Source organism: Hydra vulgaris, chromosome 12, assembly GCF_038396675.1.
Source record: "Hydra vulgaris chromosome 12, alternate assembly HydraT2T_AEP".
Lineage (NCBI taxonomy): Eukaryota > Metazoa > Cnidaria > Hydrozoa > Anthoathecata > Hydridae > Hydra > Hydra vulgaris.
Genome location: NC_088931.1, coordinates 69,166,629 through 69,189,349, shown reverse-complemented (window position 1 = coordinate 69,189,349; position 22,721 = coordinate 69,166,629). Strand labels below are relative to the sequence as shown.

General features: G+C 26.6%; 1 protein-coding gene and 1 long non-coding RNA gene across 2 annotated transcripts; both read right to left on the bottom strand.

Moving 5' to 3' along the window:
- Positions 1–5,406: 5,406 nt before the first annotated feature.
- Positions 5,407–5,814, bottom strand: LOC136088300 (uncharacterized). The gene has a single exon (XM_065811991.1). The coding sequence runs from the start codon at positions 5,812–5,814 to the stop codon at positions 5,407–5,409; it is 408 nt and encodes a 135-aa protein (XP_065668063.1).
- Positions 5,815–10,567: 4,753 nt separating this feature from the next.
- Positions 10,568–18,094, bottom strand: LOC136088962 (uncharacterized). The gene is made up of 3 exons (XR_010642671.1): positions 15,917–18,094; positions 10,996–11,134; positions 10,568–10,880 (listed from the first exon to the last, which is right to left on the bottom strand). It is a non-coding gene; the product is annotated as an uncharacterized LOC136088962 (long non-coding RNA).
- Between the last annotated feature and the right edge of the window lie 4,627 nt (positions 18,095–22,721).

The window sequence follows — 22,721 nt, the reverse complement described above, 5'->3', positions numbered from 1 at the left end:
TACTTCAAAATTGAATTTTTGTACAAAACAAACAATGTTAATAATTTGTCTTCATTTAAATTAAAAAAATTTTAACTTTTATATAAAACATTAAATTGAATGCCATTCCATTTATTAATGCTGTGAAGAATCGAATTGAAGTATTGTCACCAGCTGGGCTGCTTTCACTGGACGTGTTGCCAATTAAAACTGATTTAATACGAAGACGGCATGAAGTATTCACAAACTTTTAGCTAAAAAATTAATGGAAATAATTAATGATAGTTATTAATTAAATTATATATATATATATATATATATATATATATACATATATATATATATATATATATATATATATATATATATATATATATATATATATATATATATATACACACATATACATATACCATACACACACACACACATATATATATATATATATATATATATATATATATATATATATATATGTATATATATATATATATGTATATATATATATATATATATATATATATATATATATATATATATATATATATATATATATATATATATATATATATATATATATATATATATATATATATATATATATATATACAGTGTCTCAAAAAATTATCCGACCAAACACTTTTTTAAATATTTTTCCTAAAAAAAGTGCTGTATTTTCGTAAATTTAGACTTTTTTGGTAAACTCAAGATTAATATAAATAAAAGAACATGTTTTTAAATAGATTTTCTTTATTTCAATGTAAAATATGAATCACAAAGTTTTCAGTCTTTAAATAAATGAACTTAGGTCGTTTTTTTATTGTCAAAAAAGGCATTTCCCAGGCTTCTTCAATTGCCACTTTGAGGTTGTCTTTTTTGGAAAATGACCGATCTCCAATTTTTCGGTCTACAATTTCCCACAAATGTTCAATGGGATTAAGGTCCGGTGATTGTGCAGGCCATTCCAAGACCTCAACATTATTTTCAGCAAACCACTCCTTTGTTTTAGTGGCACAATGTTTGGGATCGTTATCTTGCTGAAATGTAAAATCAGATCCTAGCCGAAGTTTTCGAGCAGATGACTTCAAATTTTGCTTTAATATGTTTCTGTATTGCACCTGATCCATTATAGTATCAATAAATTGGAGTTTTCCAACACCCTTCCAAGCCATTGAACCCCATACCATCACGTTACCGCCACCATACTTGACAGTTCCTCTCACGCAGCTTAATTTGTAGGCTTCTCCGGCTTTTCTCCAAACTTTTTGGGCTCCATCAGATGACTTTAAGTTGAATTTCGATTCGTCGCTCCACAGGATTTTTTTCCAGAAACTTAACGGCATGTTTTTGAACTTCTTAGCAAACTCTAATCTTCTTTTCATGTGTTTCTAACTCAAATATGGTTTATTACGCACAAGTCGTCCTTGAAATCCCTGGTCTCGGATACGATTTCTGATTGTCTGATGGGATAGTTTGATTCCATAATTCTCTTCAGCTTGCTCAGCCAGTTTTCGAGCAGAAACGAAGCGATTTTTCTTGACTTGTATAATTAAGTTTCTATCAAAACTCTTAGAAGTCTTTTTTTTGCGACCCTGGCCTTCTTTTGTGGCTGTTGTTCCGATCAAATTATACTTCTTCATTATGTCGGATACTGTATTATGAGGAATTCCAGTCTCTTGCTGCACCTGACGATAGGTCGACATTGACTAGATCGACAGCTAAATTTCTCTTAGAAACAGTCCAGTGACGTTTCCCTCCAACCATTTTACTTAAAAAAACATTAAACCTTTTTTTTATACAAAACTTTTTTTTTACTACAAAAAAGCAGTTTTTTGTTATCAATTTCATTAATTGTATAAAAATTTGCTAAAATATTTCAACAAATTTCACATAAAATTAATTAAACTTACATAAATATGGCTTGGTCGGATAATTTTTTTACAAGCTTATTCAGTACTAAGTTTCTTTTAGGTCAAATAATAAACCAACTGAAGCATGAATCAAATATAATGAACGCTTAATAACATACTATTCCCAATAGAATTAAAATGACAGACAAAATAAGTATCGCTGTTCATTGTTTTTAGTATAATTTAGAGCGTAAACATTTTTTATTGGGAAAAACTTTTTTGGTCGGATAATTTTTTGAGACATTGTATATATATATATATATATATATATATATATATATATATATATATATATATATATATATATATATATATATATATATATATATATATATATATATATATATATTTAATACATATTTGCCGTATATTAAAATTTACAATAAAATAAATCGTGTTAATAAATAAGAGAGCTGGAGCAAGCAGAAGACATAAACTGTCTTATCATCGAGCCCCATTTACATTGAAAAAAAAATCTTCAGCTTATATATAAAAAAAGAAAAGTAGCAAAGTACATAATAAGCATTTTACACGAAACGGTCCACGATATTGAATTTGGTAAGAACCTAGTTTTAAATTAGTTTTTGGTACAATGAAGTTGTTAATTGAAAATTTAGTAGGATACTTGTGCGAGATTTCACTAAAGTAAGACTGAAACACAATAGGAGAAAGCCCACGTTTTATTTTAAACATGAATTGTAGAACCTGGTGTATATTAAGTTTATAGATACTTAGGGCACCAAGCTTCCTTAAAAGAGGTTCGCAATGAAAAGTTCTGTGTGCACCAAATACAATCCTGCATGCGTGTTTTTGCTTACTATAAAGTTTTTTTAATTTACTATAATTAGTACTACCCCATACAATATTACAGTACGAGATAAAACTATGAATAAATGAAAAGTATATTTTTTTAAGGAAGCAGTGTTAAGATATGGTTTAGTTTTATATAATATGGAAATATTTATTGAGATTTTATTTTCTATGTATTTTATATGTGGTTTCCATGACAAATTTTCATCTAGTATAACTCCTAAAAAATTAACGATTGGTTCCCTTTTAATAAATGTTTTATTGATTATAAGATTAGGTAATTTTAGAGGAACATCATCACCTTTACTAGGTTTGGAGAATAAGATAAATTTAGTTTTTTCTACATTTAACGAAAGCCTATTACTTGTAAACCACTCGTTTATTTTTAATAGTTCTTCATTAAATATATTAAAGAGAACTTTTATGTTTTTGTCGGAATAAAAAAGATTGCAGTCGTCTGCAAACAATATAACATTTAAAATATTTGATGCTAAGTACAAATCATTTATATACAATAAAAATAATAATGGTCCTAAGATTGAACCTTGGGGCACACCACAAGTTATGTGTTTTTCTTTTTCAGTTTTTTTATAAATAATACATTGTGACCTGTTTGCTAGATAATCTTCAAACCAAAGTAAGTTTTTATTTCTTACTCCATAGAGTTCCAGTTTTTTTATAAGTATCTTATGGTTAACAGTGTCAAAGGCTTTTGACAGATCAATAAAAACTCCTAAGGTAAAATAGTCATTATTGAATGCATTTGTTACATGATTAAACAGTTCAATTACCGCTTGGTTAGTTGAATTATCTTTTTTAAACCCAAATTGTTTACTGTACAGCAAACTGTTTGACATCAAATAGTTATAAAGTCTGTTATACATAATTCTTTCCAATAATTTTGAGAAGCAAGGTAAGACGGAAATTGGTCTGTAGTTGGAAATATTAGTTTCGTCACCAGATTTAAAAATTGGAGTGATTACGGCAACTTTAAGTTTTTTTGGCACAACACCTAGTTTTAATGAAAGGTTAAAAATATGAAATAATGACGGTTCAATGATATCGTAAACTGATTTAACAACATTTACACTAATTTTGTCAATGCCGGCACTTTTATTACTTTTAAGACTATTAAAAGCATTTCTTAACTCGCTTAGATTTAAATTAGATTCTTCCATAATAGTATTACACGGTTTGATATAAGATTCAAACTCTATGGTACTTGGTGGAATTTTACTCGCCAAGTTTGGCCCTACTTCAATAAAAAATGAGTTAAGTTTTTCAGCTATTTTTTTTTTATCGTAAGTCATTTCCCCGTCAATTAAAAGGTTTTGGGGGAGATTAATTGTTACACATTTATTTTTACCAATTACTTGTTTAATTATATTCCACGTTTTTTTAGTGTCGCCGTTGGTTTCTTCTAGCAACTTTGCATAATAAATTAATTTAGAATGTTTTTTTGTTTTTTCAAATAAGTTTTTATATTTTTTGTAGTTAATTTCATTTTTATATGTTTTATGCCTTAAATATTTAACATATAGTTTTTTTTTTTTTTATAGACGATTTTATTAGACCCTTGGTCATCCAGGGATTTAGAAGAGACTTGCATTTTATAACTATTTTTTTAACAGGAAATGCTATGTCATACTGTTTACAGAATTGTGTTAAAAATAGTTCATATGCATTATTGACTTTATGGGATTGTAAAATAAGATTCAAATCGAGATTTTCTGATAAAAGAGTTCGAAAATACAATAAGGAGTTTTCATTGATCTGTCGCATTAAAATTGTAGAGTTCGAGGGGGGATTAGTTTGGGTAATGTTATCCGTAATTAAGAATATTGGATAGTGATCTGTTAAATCAGTTTTGATTATGCCCGAACCTAAACGACAATTTTGAAAATTGTTAGTAACTATATTATCAAGTAATGAAGATGTAGTCTTAGTTATTCTCGTTGACTTATTTATTGTTGGTAATAGATTATATTGGGTTAAAGTATCTAAAAAATATTGAACATTTTTATTTGAAGCATAATTAAGCAAGTTTAAGTTAAAATCACCAGCCAAGTAAAAATGTTTCCGTGTTAAGCTAATTTTGGTTAAAAAACTGCTTAAATAAGTTTTAAATTTTTTTAAACTACCAGATGGTTGTCTATAAATAGAATTGATTACAATGTTTTTGGTGGTTTTGTTTATGATTTCTATGCACAGCGACTCACAATCTGTTTCATTAACATTAAGATCATTACGTAAAATAAAGTTTATTGATTTGTGAACAAAAATACTAACACCACCACCAGCGTAGTTAAAACGCGGTTGGTGAACTGATACGTAATTACTTAATTGGTTTTAAGCCAAGTTTCCGTAATACAAATTATTTGAAATTCGTGGTGTAGTTGATGCAATAAGAGTCTAAGATTTTCAAAGTTTTTGTTAATACTTCGAATGTTTACATGTAATATAGAAAAGTTTTTTTGTTCTGACAGAGATATTTAGTAGATTCAAAAATTGAATAATACTCGCTTTCTAAATTTTTTCCATTAAAATAGTTATTATCACTAGCATTCTCATCACTAAAATTAAATGAAAGATTGACCTCCATTTTTATAAGTAAAATTTAAAATAATTAATAAAGCAAAGTAACATATAGAAAGTAAAACAAAATATAAATAAATAAGTAAATATAAATGTTACTTTTTTATAAATTTTACTTTTTGTTCACAGCCCAATCCCGAATGATCAACTTATCGTAAGAGATGAATGCATATTTTCCGGCTGCTCGTTCAACTTTCATTTGTTCCCGTAGCGCTTTCCTAATTGTGACAGGTTCGGCACAAAAATCTTCGTTAATATAAATATTTTTACCTTTTAATTGAGATGTTTTTTTTAAAATTTCAACTTTATCTTTATAATCTAACAGTTTTAATACAATTGTTCTGGGTTTGTTTAAATCTCTCTGACCAGTTCTATGAGCTCTTTCAATCCTAATATTTGTTAACCCCAAATGCTCTTCAAAAACTTTACTGACTTTTAATTCGCTTTCAATCCACGTTTCACCTTCGTTTTCTTTTATCCCGTCTACCCTTAAATTGTTTCTGCGAGATCTATCCTCCATCTCTCTTAGTTTACTTTTTATTTTATGATAGTCGGAATTATGATTTTGCTTTTCAATGTGAGATGTTTTTTTTTTTTTCCTGAGAAGTAATAGCTGTCTTAATTTTTTCTTTAAAAAGGTGTTCGTGAAAATTTAAGCTTCTTTTGATTTCTTCTACGTCTTTTTCCATTATCTTTATTTGTTTAGCATGCTGATTAACCTTCAAATCTACTTTATCTAATCTATCGTATATGATTTTCGTGTTTGCGCTTAATATGTTTAACACGTTTTTTTCATGTTGCTTCATCATTTCGTCTATTTCGTTCTTAAATTCTTTAAACATTTTTTGTATCGTTTTTTTTACTTGATCCATTGTAATAGCCATTATTAATCAATATATAAAAAAAATATAATATAAAAAAAAGAAAAAAAATACTTTTTTTATTTTTTTTTATTTTACACTGAAAAAACACGTCTGCTTATGAAGAAAGCATATATATATATATATATATATATATATATATATATATATATATATATATATATATATATATATATATATATATATATATATATATATATATATATATATATATATATATATATATATATATATATATATATATATATGGCAACCGGTGACTACACTTTGGTGGGGCCAGGAAATATTAACCGAACAATATCGCAACGACTCGCTGTCAACATATGCTTTGGTATTTGTTAGGACGCAAGCGTTTTTTGATTAGTTGAGAGAGTTAAGCGCTAGCATACTTTCAAAATAAAGCATTTAATGACATTGAATCTTTTAAGCCTACGTAAAAACAAGCAAAAACAGACGGAAATCTGCCCTAATAGTTCAAAATTATCATAACTTTTTTTAAAGTAGTAAAACACCGTTCAGCTTCAGCTGTAGACACAAGCGTGACCAAAGCAATCTCTATCAGCTTTGATACTTCAGAAATTGTTTCAACCAGGTTGTTTTCATGCATAACTGGGATAGGACATTAATTTTTCCGATATCACTAAAAACAGCGTTTTCAACAAAACGGTTAATTCTGACATCTACTTAACTTGACTTAGTATTGGTTAGTAATTTTAATATTTTATATTTGATTCCAAGGAATGTTGTATATTAAAATTAAGGTTTTTTGGATCCAAAATTGGTTTTCGGATCCTATCGACGAGAAACGTTTAGCCAACAAACTGTCAATTTTGTTCGAGTTAATTTATCTTATTAATAAACCTAAATTATTGATAAATAAGATAACTTTAAACTATATTGTAACTATGACTTTAGCATGATTTAAAAGCAAACTTTATCAGTAGTTTAGTTAAGAAGGGCTTCTTAATTACCAATCGATAAAATAATAAAGAATGTAACATTACAAGTACATTGAACTCTCTGATAGGTGAAAAGGTCAACAAAAACAAAAGAGATACTTTTACAACATCAAAAAATTTTTAAACATGTTTTTTAAATATTTCTTTTCATAATACAACGCATATTTTACTTAATTAAATCCATAATTCTTAAATACAACATTTACAATGTCAGTCATAAATAATAGTAAACTTCACAAGAATATTTACATTGTCAAAGATGCTTTAACGATTTCATGTAATTAAAGATAAAAGCTTAACATCTGTTTGTAAGCATACATAACAGTATTTAAATATTTATAAAGTTTGAGTTATTTGGTTTCAGCTTTAACCCCAAAAAAAACAAAAAACATTTCAATAAAATATTTTATTTATTTAAATAAAATATTCTGATTATAAATGGTCAAACATTTTTAAATAATCTAAATTTTGTATATTTTTTTAATTAGTGCCTTTTTGGAAGTATCAATTATTGAAGCTGTATTAAGAAATGTAACAGTACCACCAGTGGTAAAGTTTTTGTGATTGAAAAACTTTTTTTCTTAATATCTTCTGTTGTTTTAGTTGTTTGTACCTTTGTTGTATCAAACTAATAATAATATTGACTAATTTTAAAATATATCTTGAAAACCCAGTTGCATTTTTTTGCTGATAAAAAATTCTTTAAAACTTGTGATTGATGCTATCATCATGGTTGAAATTGGCTCTGCTTCAGCGCCGATCTAATTGGCAACTTGAAAGGTAGAGTAACTCAACTGCCACCAAACAATGTAAACAATTTTCAATGGCTGATTCATTATGCTGCAGAATATAATAAATAAGCTATTTGGAAAAAACAAACTTCAGCAATCCCTCATTGAGAATTGAACAAGAATTTCAAAAGTACAAACAGCTTGTAGCTCTTATTATATTTGTAGAAATGACTAAGCTTTCTCATGTCACAATATATAAACTTGCTAAACATTGCCATACACTTGCGATACATTTGTTTGATTAATACACAAATCAAGATTCTCATTAATATGGCTGAGCCACTATTTTTTCCCTGTTAAAAAAAAACAAGCGTTATAAATTTAAAAAAAAATAAAACGATATATGCCTGAAAAATGTGTTTACTAACAAAAGTTATAAAATATACAAGATTGTTCAGAGGCGTAGAAAGAATTTTTTGGTGTTCGAGATAAGTAACTTTCAGACATGGAGCAAACTCCAAACCTTTATATGTTTATACTTATGTCAAATAATGAGGATTTGCAAAAAATTGCGATGATTGGAGGCTGGGAACAAAAAAGCCCCAAAATTTTCGCCCCCCTGCTCCGAACGTGAGAGCAACAAGTTGATGATGTATTTTTTGTACTATTCTTAACTAGACTTATATTCATCAATAAATATTAAGTTTCATAGTATTATCTATTAGCGTTTAAAAATTATTACCATATAAAATTTGCAACCCCCTCAAATTGAGGGGGGTTTAAACTTTATATGGTCATAATTTTTGAACGCTAAAATATTTTAAAATGAAATCTAAAATTTATCGACGAATATAAGTCTAGCTAAGAATAGTACAAACTAGTAAATCAAAAAAAAATTCTTTTTTCAAATCCATGCTTTATGCAAGCAGAATTCTATTGGGCCTAGAAATTCTTTTTTTGTTATCTTTTGTAGAAGGAAAAATTACTGTTTTTTTTTTTTTTTTTAATTTAAAAATTACTAAATTTTTACTAAATTTTTACTAAGTTTTTACTAAATTTTTGTTTTTTAACTTAATAACTTAAAACAATAGGTTTTTAACTTAATAACTTAAGACTTATTACTTAATAACTTAAAACAATAGGTTTTGAATCGCTGCGCTTTAATGTCTTCGAAACTGCAAATAATTTGCAAATCAATGATTTTTGTGACGTAATACGCAATTCGTATCAACTACATGTATGGGAAAATACAAATTAAATTTTTGTTAACTTAATTAACTTTTTTTGGTCAAATTTTTCCATTTCCTTGTATTGTCATCGAAAATGATTAAATGTGCAAAATTTGAGCAAAATTGGTTAAGAAAAAAGCTTTCAAAAATTGATTTCAAATTTTGTGGCACACAAACATATATATATATATATATATATATATATATATATATATATATATATATATATATATATATATATATATATATATATATATATAAATATATATATATATATATATATATAGAAAGTAACCTTATATAAAGCATGGAAAAATACTTCATCAAATCATTGCTCTCACGTTTGGGGCAGGAGGGGCGAAAATTTCGGGGCTTTTTTGTTCCCAGCCTCCAGTCATCGCAATTTTTTGCAAACCCTTATTATTTGACATAAGTATAAACATATAAATGTTTGGAGTTTGCTCCATGTCTGGAAGTTACCTATCTCGAACACCAAAAAATTCTTTCTACGCCTCTGAGATTGTTGATTATAAAAGAAATGCAAAACTTTTTTATGATATTTTAAAATTGATTTTCTAAACTGTTCAATTTCCCTAGAATTTTTAAACTTATAATTTTATTCTTTTTACCGTTATTGTTCCTGTTATAATTATAGAATAAAATGACTTGTCCTAAAAAATCTAGTTTCTGAAAATTAATAAAAATTAACATTTTTTTACCTAACTGCATCTCTTTAAATTTTTATGTCAAACCAACATTTATACCAGTAATTTCTGTTACATTATTTTAAATATCATGTTTTTGCCATGTTCCTATTCCTATACTCCTAATAACTACATGGAAAATTTTATATCTTCATACCCAGGTAACACGGCTGTTTCAGGCGAGCTTTGCGGCTTGTTGTTATTTTTAGAAAATATTCACGTAAGGGGTGTTACTAAAACCTTTATAACTTTTATAATATTAGAGATAATTTTGTTCTGTAAAAAGAATAAACCACCAATAAGATGTTTTATCTGATGACATTTCACAAATATGTTTAAAAATTTCTTTAATTTTAGAATAAACGCGTCAAACGACCAACTTTGCTAAATTTTAATAATTTGATGTTACTTTTTATCAAAAAAAAATCAGAAAGAATATATTTTCGATATTTATTATTAAATGTACACATTGTTGGACTATTTTAAAAACAAAAAAGTCTTACTTAAACGTTTAAAGTTAACTAAAACAGATTTATTTTAAACCAGTAAAGAAAATTGAATTTTCGCAAAATACGAAAATGTCGTTAAAGGGGGATAAACTGTTAAATGACTAGTTTTTGAAAACTGATTCTATTAAATAAAACCAGATTTAAATTAAGGAATATTTAGCCTAAAAATTAAAAGCTTCAGCTTTTAAAAAACTTTTTATTATGTACACACAGTTCTAATAATATGTTGTGAGATTGTTAATAAATTAAGACTTGCCAACTTTATTTTTTTTTTGCGTGTTAAAATATACAAATAAAATTTGAAATTGTTTTTATTCTCATAAAAAACTATTCTATAATCAGTTGGTTCATTGATAAGTTCTTTAAGTAGTATTTCTTTTACACCCAGTTGATACTAGACTCTTACTTCATTTTAAACCAGAAGAATGGTTGCTTGACTCAATAACTTGTGACAATAACTTGTACTAATTCTTAAATTATATTTTTACACCAATTTATATGAGAATTACATTCCATTCGTTAACAAGAGTGGAGGTAGGTAGTGCAGTGGTACCACAGAGGTAGAATTAACTTCTAATGATAATAATTGAATGGACTAATATATAAAATACATGTTACATATAATAACTGACAATAAATGTTTTAAACAAACTGCACAAACATACCAGAACAAACACAACAAACATACCAGTTGCTTTGCATAGGTTCTTAAAATAATATGCTATATTTTTACACCCATTTGATGCTAGACTTATATTTTATTCTTTAACCTGAGCGGAGGTTTTGCAGAGGTAGAATGAACTTCTGAAGATAAGAATAGAACTGCCCTACAATATATAAAAGCAATATTACATATAATACAAAATAATTTAAACAAACATTACAGACATACTTTAACTGAATAAAATTCTTTAATTTATAAATCAAGGATTTTTTTTTTTTTTATTTATTTATTTTTTAATCATTTTAAAATATTTAAACTAAATTTGATGACCACAAACAAGACAGACACCTTTTCTATAAAAAGAATTTTCGCCATGCTCCAAACAAACAACACACTTTCTCACCTTAGAGGCTTGAAGCTTCCTATCAGCTTTGCTGAACAATTCAAAGCCTTTTAAAAGAAGACGCAGCTTCTGGTCCAGATTTCTTACTGAATGCAACTGTCTAATTTTTATAGTAACCACTATAAACTCAAAGTTTATAGTGGTTTCTTAAGACTATTTTACAATGATTACCTACAAACGCATTACCATGGAAAGCTTGTCGCTCCACCTTCATATCTTCAAGGGTCTTATTAAGAGACTTCTCATGAGTCCCCATGTTACTTAGTTACCTGCATTTTTAATTTATTTATTTGATCCACATTAGTTTCTTCTTTATAATTCAACTAGACTATTTAGTTCCTTATTCCTATTTAAAATTGAAAAACAATCTGCATCTGCAGATTTTCTTTTTTTTGTTTGTGGAGCTTGTGACAGTTGCATTTTAGAAAATGCTTCGTTTTTTGAAGCGTTAAAATTTTTTATAAAATGTTTTTTTAGGCGTTTTAAATTTTGGCACATACAGTAAAAATCCCTAATTCCGGATGTAACCTAATTCCATATGGTTTTATTAAAAAGTTTCATAACTCCCTTAATATAATGAATTTATAAATAATTTTTTTTAAATAATAAACGTCTTTACCAGACTAATCGAAAAATATAAAAAAAAAATTATATAAACTAATGCAATCATGAAAGATTTCAATTTGAAATCTCTCATAACTAAAAAAACAAAAAAAAGGAAAATAATAACTTTGACTTGCAACAAAAAAATAGAAAAAAGTAAAAAACCTATTTTGTGCAGAATTTTATGCTGATTATTTTAGCCAAAAAAAAATTGAATTACCTTTTGAAATAATTGAAAAAAATGAAAAACAAATTTGCTACCACCTAAAAAAAAAAGACACCTAATTCCGGATAGAGGTAATTAATATTTTATGTACCTAAAAAAAATAATAAACAAATTAGCCAGCAGCAATAAACAAATACACTTTTGAGTCCGGGATACAGTTAATTACAATTGACTATTTTATTTTTTATCACTTTCATGCACATAATATAATATATTATGTTCATGAAAGTAATAAAAAATAAAATAGCCACCAGGGAAAAAATAATTGACACTAATCCAGAAACAGCTATTTTTTTTAGCATCCATAAAAATAACGCATTTGTGTTAATTGTATTACTGTATTAAAGAATATGGATAATTTTAAACAAAAAGAAGAGCAAGAGAGTCGAATCCAGCTAGCTATTCAAGCTATTACTGAAAAAAAAAAGTCATACGTACAAGCTGCTAAGTGTTATAATGTAGCAAAATCTACACTTTTTGACAGAACAAAGGATCATCTGATAATCGAGGAGCGCCAAGAAAGATGAGAAACATCACTGAAGCTATTATTGTTGATTTATTAAAATTTATGAGTGATATAGGCTTCGGCTTGAATAGAAAAGACATGTTTATTGTTGTTGAAAACTATTTAAAAGAATCAAACCAACGTAGTCTATTCAAAGACGGCAAACCGATTAGAAAATGGTACTACGGTTTCATGAATAAATATCGTAAAGAAATTTGCCCAAGAAAAGTAAGCGGTATGCAAACTATTAGAGCTGTGGCCACACAACCAGCTATAATTGACAATTGGTTTGAGCAATTAGCAGTAGCATATAATGAACATAATTTAGGCGATAAGTTATTTCAAATATTTAACTGTGATGAGTCTGGTTTGCAATTTGATCAAGGCAAAGTCAAAATTATTTGTAGAAAAGGAACAAAAAACCCTAAAAAGCTAGCACCATCGAATGAAAAGCAAATGACGACTATCTTGACTTGTTGTGACACATTCGGTAACTATTTACCTCATTAAATAATTTATAAAGGCAAACATGTTATGAAAGACTGGTGCAAAGGCGGTGCCCAGAATGTTTATTATAACAGTAGTAGTTCAGGCTGGATGGAATTCGAACATTTTTTGTTATGGTTTAAAACAGTTTTTTTGCCTCACGCAAACAAACTTTCAGGATTTAAAGTTCTAATACTTGATGGCCATGCTTCACATATGAGCTTAGAGTTGAAAAAAAAAGCTTTAGAAAACTCTATTTTACTTTGGCGTTTGCCGGCTCATACCAGCCATTTTTTTCAGCCACTAGATGTTGGCATTTTTAAAACAGTAAAAGGCGCATGGAAGAGAATTGTCAAAAGTTATTTGACTAAAAATCACTTTCAAAGCCTGAATAATCGACATTTTTCAACCATGTTTAAGGATCTCATCCAAAATGGTGGGTTTAAACCTGAAAATGCACGGAGTGGTTTCAAAAATACTGGTATATTTCCACTCGATCGTTCGCAAATTTCTTCTTAAAAAACTTCCATTGGTGCTGTGTTTCAAGCTGTCGAAAACAACAATATTGAAAATTTATTTGATTCTTCAACAGTATACAAAAATTAGATGAACAAGCTGCGAAGAAATTTACTAGAGAACAAAAAAAGATTTCCACTGCTACTCAAAAAGCGAAAAATGCACAGAAAAGAGAAGAAAAAAAAAGTTGAGACAAAGTCAGTCGTCTAAAATACCAGGTAAAAAAGGTATAAAGACAAAGAATCAATTAGAAGACCCTCATTTTCCTCAAGCTTTAAATAACATTTTAGTATCTGATGATCTTCTATGTTATTCTTGTGAAATTAATTGGACAAATAACTTAGATAACCAATGGCTTGCATGTAAGCAGTGTTCAAATTAGTCATGCATTGAATTTGTCTTTGATTATCGTCCAACCATGGAATTTATTTGTAACGAATGTGTATAAAATAATATATATTCTTTTTTTATTAAATGATTTCATTTTTTTAATGGATTAAAATAATTCTTTTAATGTTAGTATTATTTGTGTATGTGTTTTTCTGTATTTTAAACGCATCCGGAATTAGGGGCATAAACACCTAATTCCGGATAAAAACAATATTTTTTAAAAATAAAATAAAACATAGATTTATATTGCAAAAATAATATTTTTTATATCGTTTGATTTGTCTTGTTATGAAGTTTATTTATTTAAAAAAATTATTTCAAAATTCTTTATATTGAGCTAGTTATGACAATTTAAGTCCTAAACCATCCGGAATATGGGTTTTTTACGGTATTATTGAAATCCTTAAAACTGGGCAAATCAAAATCAATTGACATAATAAAGCTCATAAAAATAAATAATGCTTTTAAATCAAAAACTGAAATTAAAACTAAAATTACGTGGTTAGTCATTTTATCAATGCTAACTAATCGCCTAACTAATACAAAGTTACACTCTTCTTCCCAACAATCTTCCCATTCGATGTATAGTTTTAGTAATTTCCTTTCAGCAGAATACATAATGCTAAATAAATCTCGTAATAAAAATATAATACAATGCAAATAAAATATTTATTGACAAATAGATGAACAAGATATAATAGGATTAAACTTATCTGATGTTAGTTGATTACCTTCAAGAGAAAAAGACCGCCTAACTTTGTTTATTTTATAGTTCAAAATATGTCTCGTGAAATAAAGTTGTTTTCATAAATTTCATGATATTCTTGTTTTGGTCGTAAGGTATTAAGGTCACGTGATTGTTTAAAAATGTAAACAAAAATTTACGCATAAAACAATAAAAATTTGTTGCTAAACCAGCCAGGTTTGATTACCATATTTTTTAAAATAGCTAGAGGTACATAATATAGTTTTTTGATTTTCATTTTTTTAAAGAACTGAGTTTTCAATAATTTGGTGCATAATACAAAAAAAATTTGATTTACATTGTAAAGTGATAAAATTAAAAATAGAAATGCATTAAAAACTAACTTTTCTTACAAAAATGAGCAATATGCATCAAAAATCAGATAGAATAGACATTTATTGATAAGTGTTCCAAATTTCAACTAACAAACATGTAGCTATGTCAGAATATCTTAGTTGGCCCAAGACAGGTTTTCCGTAAAAATCGTAAAAAACAGAAAAGTGATCCCAAATCTTTAGCAATATTTTAACAATATCTAATTTTAGTCCGTTTAATGGAAATATTTATTTAACAAGGAAGGATAGTTCTTTTATATTTTTTTAATTTGAAGATGAAAGAATTTATAGAAAAAAAATACTATTATTTTAAAGTTAGTGAATTTTTATACTTTTTACGCTGAAATACTTTTCTTTTTTTAAAACACAAAAATTCTTGTGACGTCAAGCTCGCTTTTATATTGAGCGTAACAGCCGTGGTAAAGAAACCAATATTAACACTGTTAATACTGTAATATTAACACTGTTAATACTGTAATATTAACACTGTCAATATTGTAATATTAACACTGTTAATATTGTAATACCAACACTGTTAATATTGTAATATTAACACTGTTAATATTGTAATATCAACACTGTTAATATTGTAATATTAAAACTGTTAATATTTTAATATTAGCACTTAATATTCACAGTAAAATTGCAATATTAACAAATGTATGATGTTTACAACATTATTTTTACAAATAAATGTTTACATTTAATGTTATAAAGTTTTCTAATATTACTGTACCTTGTAAAGTCAACAAAACTTCTGACTTTTTGCAGCAGCAGCAATTCTTCACTCTTTAAATCGAGAATTAAAATTGGGGGATAAAATTTTACAGCTTAGCGATGTTATTGAACTTCTTTTCTTCTCGGCCAATTCAAAGAGGCCTTGCGGTGCGCTTTTTCGTCCCACCTGAAAGCAGAATAAATTCTTTAAATAGATACTTTAGATAAATTGCAAGTAAACAAACTACTTATAAAATAAAATAATTTAAAATTAGAACTAACTTAGAAATATTCATTTTTATAAAACCTGTCTGCAAATAGTTTAGGCTAATAGTTGCATATTTACATATATGGTATGGCCCCTATTGACGAGCCGCCACTGTATATATGTAAGGTCAACTATTGTAGTTATTATACTTTATCTTTTTGTTAATTTGAGTAATTATGGGAAAAACAACATGAAAAATGCAATTGCAGCTGTTCAAAATAACTTAATGTCACAACGAGAAGCAGCAGTACAATTTAACATTCCACGGTCAACCCTTGATAAATATCTTAAGGGAGAATTAGTTCTCGGTGTCAAGCCAGAAAAGCTTGAATTAAGTCTACAGCAAATCAAAACTGACAATAGAATAACAAGATTTGAAAATGCAACAGAAGAGGAAGTCGATTTTGAAGTAGAATTAGGCACAAATAAACCTGAAAGCATGTCTGAATGTAAAATAGATAGTAATTTGGTAAACCTTGACAATAATACTGCTTCTTTGATATGGGATACTCATTTAACTCATGAGCAGTTAACAACTTTCCACTTCTGTGTTCAAAATGGCTACGACATCCCAGATCCTTTATATAAATTATATAAAGAATTCAAACTAAAACAGATTTCATGTACAAATGCTATTTTAGAAACAGATGACTCTGTTCCAATGCCAAATGAATCCATTGTTCCTATTCCAGTTTTAAATGAAACCAATGTTCAGCCAATTCCTGTTCCAAATGAAACGACTGGACAGTTTAGTTTTTTTTCCGGTGAAACCACTGATCATTGTAATCAGATGCCAATTGAAACCATTGTTCAACCTAGTCTAACACCAATTATTTCGTGTGCAAAGCATTTAACTAATGATGGTGACGATAATATTTTGCCTAATCCAAAGATATATGCTACCAAGACAAAAGAAAATCGAAAAAAGGTTTTAAAATGTTTTAATTATTGTTATTTTTTTGTATTAACTTCTCAAGAAGCAATACAATCTAAATTGAACGATGATTTAAAAAAAAAGAGAGAAATTCGCAACAGCTGAAGAGAAAGAAATTGAAAAAGCAATAAAGAAAAAGAAAATAAAGCACAACAAAAACAAGAGAAAGAGATTCAAAAGTTATCTAAAAAAGCTAACTCAGTTAAAATGAGAAAAGTCAGTTCATTTCCAAAGATATTGAAAGTCAATATCTCTTCATATAATCAAAAAATCTGTACTGATGTACCAGAGAATACAACTCTATTTATCAATAATAACATTAGTGAGCTCATTCAAATAGATTATCAATACTTCATTATCAAAATTTCTCAATATATTATTGTAAAGTCCATACATTGAAAATTACATTATTATATGCAAGTTGAAATCTTATAACAGTTATGTGCTAAAGCTATTTTTTATTTAAAATTTATTCTATGCTTAATTTGTCTTAATTTGAATAACAAATACGTACTGTTTAAGTTTTTTCTGTTTATTATCAACCAAAATAATATTTTTAAGCAAAGTATAGAATATTTTACTTTTAAAAAATTAATCTTGGTTTGTAGTACTATGGAATAGATCAAAGTTCATTATAAGGCTTTAATTGTCTGTCTGGTTTTATAATAATAATACTTTTCAATATATAAGCATTTTTAGATATGTCGATTTAAGGTAATATAAGTAGCTCATAATAGGTACTGTTTCCTAATTTACTGGCTACTATTTGGTCTACCCGGCCATTAATTGGTGCACAATTAAAATCTCTATTTATATAGATTTTTCTCAGAATGCATGTTTTAAAACTATAAAAAGTTCTTATAAGGTGTAGACGCTAGTCATTAATAAAACAGTAAAAAAAAATTCACTGTTACATTAAGGCATTCTTCACGACTATCTTTAAGAAATTTGTGGCCACTAATTGGTCACTTTGTCCTATATTATAGTTCATTGCGCTGCTCCCACCAGTATATGTATATATATATATATATATATATATATATATATATATATATATATATATATATATATATATATATATATACATACATATATATACATACATCCTGGTATCTTAAACACCAGACTTTTGTTATCTTTAACTGTAAGAGGTCAAGTTATTTTTGTCTACCTGTATTTATATATACGTATATATATATATATATATATATATATATATATATATATATATATATATATATATATATATATATATATATATATATATGTATATTTGTATATATGTAGTGATGCTGTTTTGTACATATATTAAGAGCTTGACGAACTAAGTCAGAGCTATAATATAGTAGAAAATAAAACTAAGTGATATTCACAACTTTAAGTTTCATGCTGCTGCAATCATCAGGTAAAATACAAATATAGTTTGTTCGTTGAAAAATCATATACAATTGAAACTATACGAAAAAAACTATTGGATGAATTAAATGCTGAAGAGCTACTTACTAAAAAAAACAGATAATTTCCAAATGTCGTCATGAAAATAAATTTCTATTAAACAACCACAAACCTGAAGATTAGTAGCAGGCAGTTGTAACAGTAGTTTTTTCCGTATATGTTTTTTTCTGTATAGTTTCAATTGTATTTAATTTTTTAACGAACAAACTATGTTTGTATTTCACCTGATGATTGCAACAGCATGAAACTTAAAGTCGTAAAAATCACGTAGTTTTATTTTCTACTATAAATATTTATGTATATATATATATATATACATTTAAATATATATATATATATATAATATAAATATATGTATATGTATATATATATATACATATAAATACATAAATTTATATATAAATACAATTAACTACAGATATCTTGACCTTCCAGGGGACCAATGAAAACGGTTTGATTAAACGAATGTTTGACTTAAGTGATGTATATCTTCCTCCAAGGTTTGTGTTATGTGTGTGTATATGCGTTGATGTATGATGTTGATGTATAATGTATCTTTATCCAAAACGGATGATATCTTGGTCAATAATGAAGTAAATTAGGCACGGATCTGTAAATAAAAAGACACAATGCACAGAGATATAATTTAGATTGTTTGAAGTTTGCACCCTACTTATTGGATCAAGGAAAACGTGAATCAAATCAAAATGAGTCTGATGACAGAAGGCTATAAAAATTCGTATGAATTTGATATTAATGATGAAGATAACGATATCATGATTTTGTCAAGATCGCTTTGAAAATAACTTTAATTTTGTATAAGTTTTTGTTCTAAAAATATATAAATTATTTTTTTGGTTTCATTTGCTTTGAATAATTGCTTTTCAATTTCTATATATTAGTTACCTGCGTTAAAAAAATGGTACAGGGCAGATTATTTGTAATACTATAACAACAGTTAGTATTATAATATAAAATTAACTAATAATAATGATAATAATAATAATAATAATAATAATAATAATAATAAGTGAAAGCTGTAACAATTGAGAACAAGATGTGAAGTACAATAACATAAGACACTGTACTATGACAGCTATTATAGGTTTATGAAGAATTATTGTTTCCTTTCTTACTCACAACAACACAATATTGTACAAAAATAATTTTTTTTTCGGATTACAAGAGTCACGGCGCAAAAAGCTGTATATTAAGGGTTTTTAAACTCGCATATAAGTTGGTTGAATCAACGTTAATCTAACGTTGATTTTTTTTTTCAACGTTGATCTAACGTTTTTTATTCAACTTTGAGTATCTAAGTCATCTTTTTGATTGATAAAATAACTAACTTACAAACTCTTAGATTAGCCTTAATCTATAATAAATCGTAAGATCTGAAAATTACTGTATGGATTCCTAATATATTCATCTGCAATTCCAGTTTGCAACATATATCTTCATTTGGTGATAAGGTAAAGATACTTGTATTTCTTTTAAAAAAAAAATTTTGATGGTTATTTTGCTTAAATTTACTATATAACTCTAATTTAGACATATAGTTGTAAACTGGTATCTGAGATTCACTTAAAAACTGTCTTTTTAATTAACTATATTGATACTTAAGTTAGTCATCATGTTGTCTATCGAGCTGATTACATTAAGAAAAAGAAAAGTTTTTTAAATAAAGTGAAATTCAATTTCTTTATAACTTTTAACGAGCAAATCATATTAAAAAAACGAATGACAAATGTTTAAACTTTGTTTTTTATTAAAAAAAAAAAAAAATTAAACAATGTATTTATAACCCTAATGTTAGAGTTTATAATATTTGGCTATTTTTTTTATTAAAAAGACTTATTTGCGGACGTTTTGGATCAAGTTTTAATAAATTTTCGCATTTCTTTAAAATAGCTTTTGGGAGTTTTAAAAGCCAATATTACCGCCGTGCTTTGCTTAACGAGGGGTTTTATATAAATCAATCATGTAAATGTCAATATAAATATTATTATAAAGGAAAATGGGAATACATATATCACGTGCATTTATATGCACAAATATTTATTTTAATATAGTCAATTTCTTATGACTCTGAAAGTTAGTTTGGCTTAGAGCTTAATACGTGTCACTCTACACCTCGGCGTTCGAATCGTAGTCAAAGTTAAAACAACTTAGTATTATCAAGAGAGAGAGAGATGTATATGTATATATATATATATATATATATATATATATATATATATATATATATATATATATATATATATATATATATATATATATATATATATATATATATATATATATATATATGTATATATATATATATATGTATATATATATATATATATATATGTGTGTGTGTATATATATATATATATATATATATATATATATATATATATATAGAGAGAGAGAGAGAGAGAGAGAGAGAGAGAGAGAGAGAGAGAGAGAGAGAGAGAGAGAGAGAGAGAGAGAGGTATCTTTCTTTTTTCTTTTTTTTTGTATAGTGCTCATTAATTTTGTTTTTAATATGAGTTTAATAATGTTTTAATATTTAGTATTTGTATTTAATATTTTTAATAAAAGTTTAATATGATTAAAATTTTACTTTTTGTGTTATTTTTATTTAGTTTTTAAGGAAAGTTTGTGTATCTATGTCCGGACTTCTTCAATGCCCCAAACAAACTAAAATTTTTTAAAAAGTTTTTTAAATTTAGAAAAACTAAGCTCATCAATCGCTATAAAGGACAAAACTATAATTGATTCAAACATTCTTATGCCCTAAAAGGTAAACTTTAACATAACATAAATTAAGAATTTCCTTTTTAATCTCTTCTATAATTTTATTTTATTTTTCTTTATATACTCTAGCATAATTGGTTTACAGAATCTAATACTCTGAGACATTGTGTTATTCCACAAAATATTATGTTTTATATTTCACAAAATTCTGTTGAATCTAAATGTACATATAGTCGAATTGGTGGTGTTGCTGTGACTAATATATCCAAAACTTAAAGGTCATTTTGATTAGAGTAATTAAAACGTTGATGGTATTTTGATGCTCCACCCATACCCTAGCTACTAATTAGTATTAGTTCATTGAAGTCTTTTTTTTATTACCCAAATATTAACACAAATCTTTTATATGTGCGATCCTTAAGGTCCTGTAGCTTAGCTTTGATCTTTATTTTAGTAACATCAATGGATGTTTTTTAAAGGTGAGCAATGGATTTTGTATATTGCTCGATAAAATGGAAATCTGCATGGTGCTTTTTCAATGGTTTTTCGTAAACGCTTTTTAACGATTTGTTTTCCAAGAAGTATGCGAAAGCTTCTTCAGAAGTCATTTTCTCTTACAAGGTGGTATGTGGCTAAGTGTAAAGCTATAACAATTCGTGTCGCCTTTTTTTAACTACACTAAGTAATTTGATTAAATTAAATTATTTGTTAATAAATGCTATTTTACTTATTGATTGTATTATAAATATTGTTAGTGCAACAAACAATATTTTTTCGACGGATTCCGTTTTTAAATCAAATGATATATTTGCTATCAATCATCTTTTGGTGGAAGAACTCATTAAGGTATTTTCTTAGTCGACCTCTTATTGGTGATTCATTTATTAAACCCTCTTGGTTAGCTGGTGATTTAACTAAATCATTTGTTTCAAAAACTGAATTAAGCCACACCTGATTTCTACAATCAAATATATATTTTTTTCAATATAATGCATGTCATAGTGCAACTTTTATAGAGTTAGTTTTGATCTCTTTCATAATAAACTTTATTTGTTTTCTTTTTTTTCACTTGACTTGAATAATAATTTGAGTAATAACATATTTACACCCATTATCTACATAATCTAAGTTATTTTTTGAAACCTGAAAGCACAACTTTTCTTAAATTGAATTTCTCCATTACCTTTGTTGACAACAATATACTTACAAACTAAAAAGAAACTTTTTTACAACATTTAGAAACTCATGTGGTAAAAGATAAAAATAACTTTTTATTTTTCTAGAACAACACGACAACAAATATACTTTAGTTTTTCATACCTTAAAATAGTTTATTCTTTAGTTCTAGTAATGAATAAAAATAGATATTGCTTTTATTTAAAGAAATTTTTATTTGTGAAAAAACATCAATATTTCAAAATTACT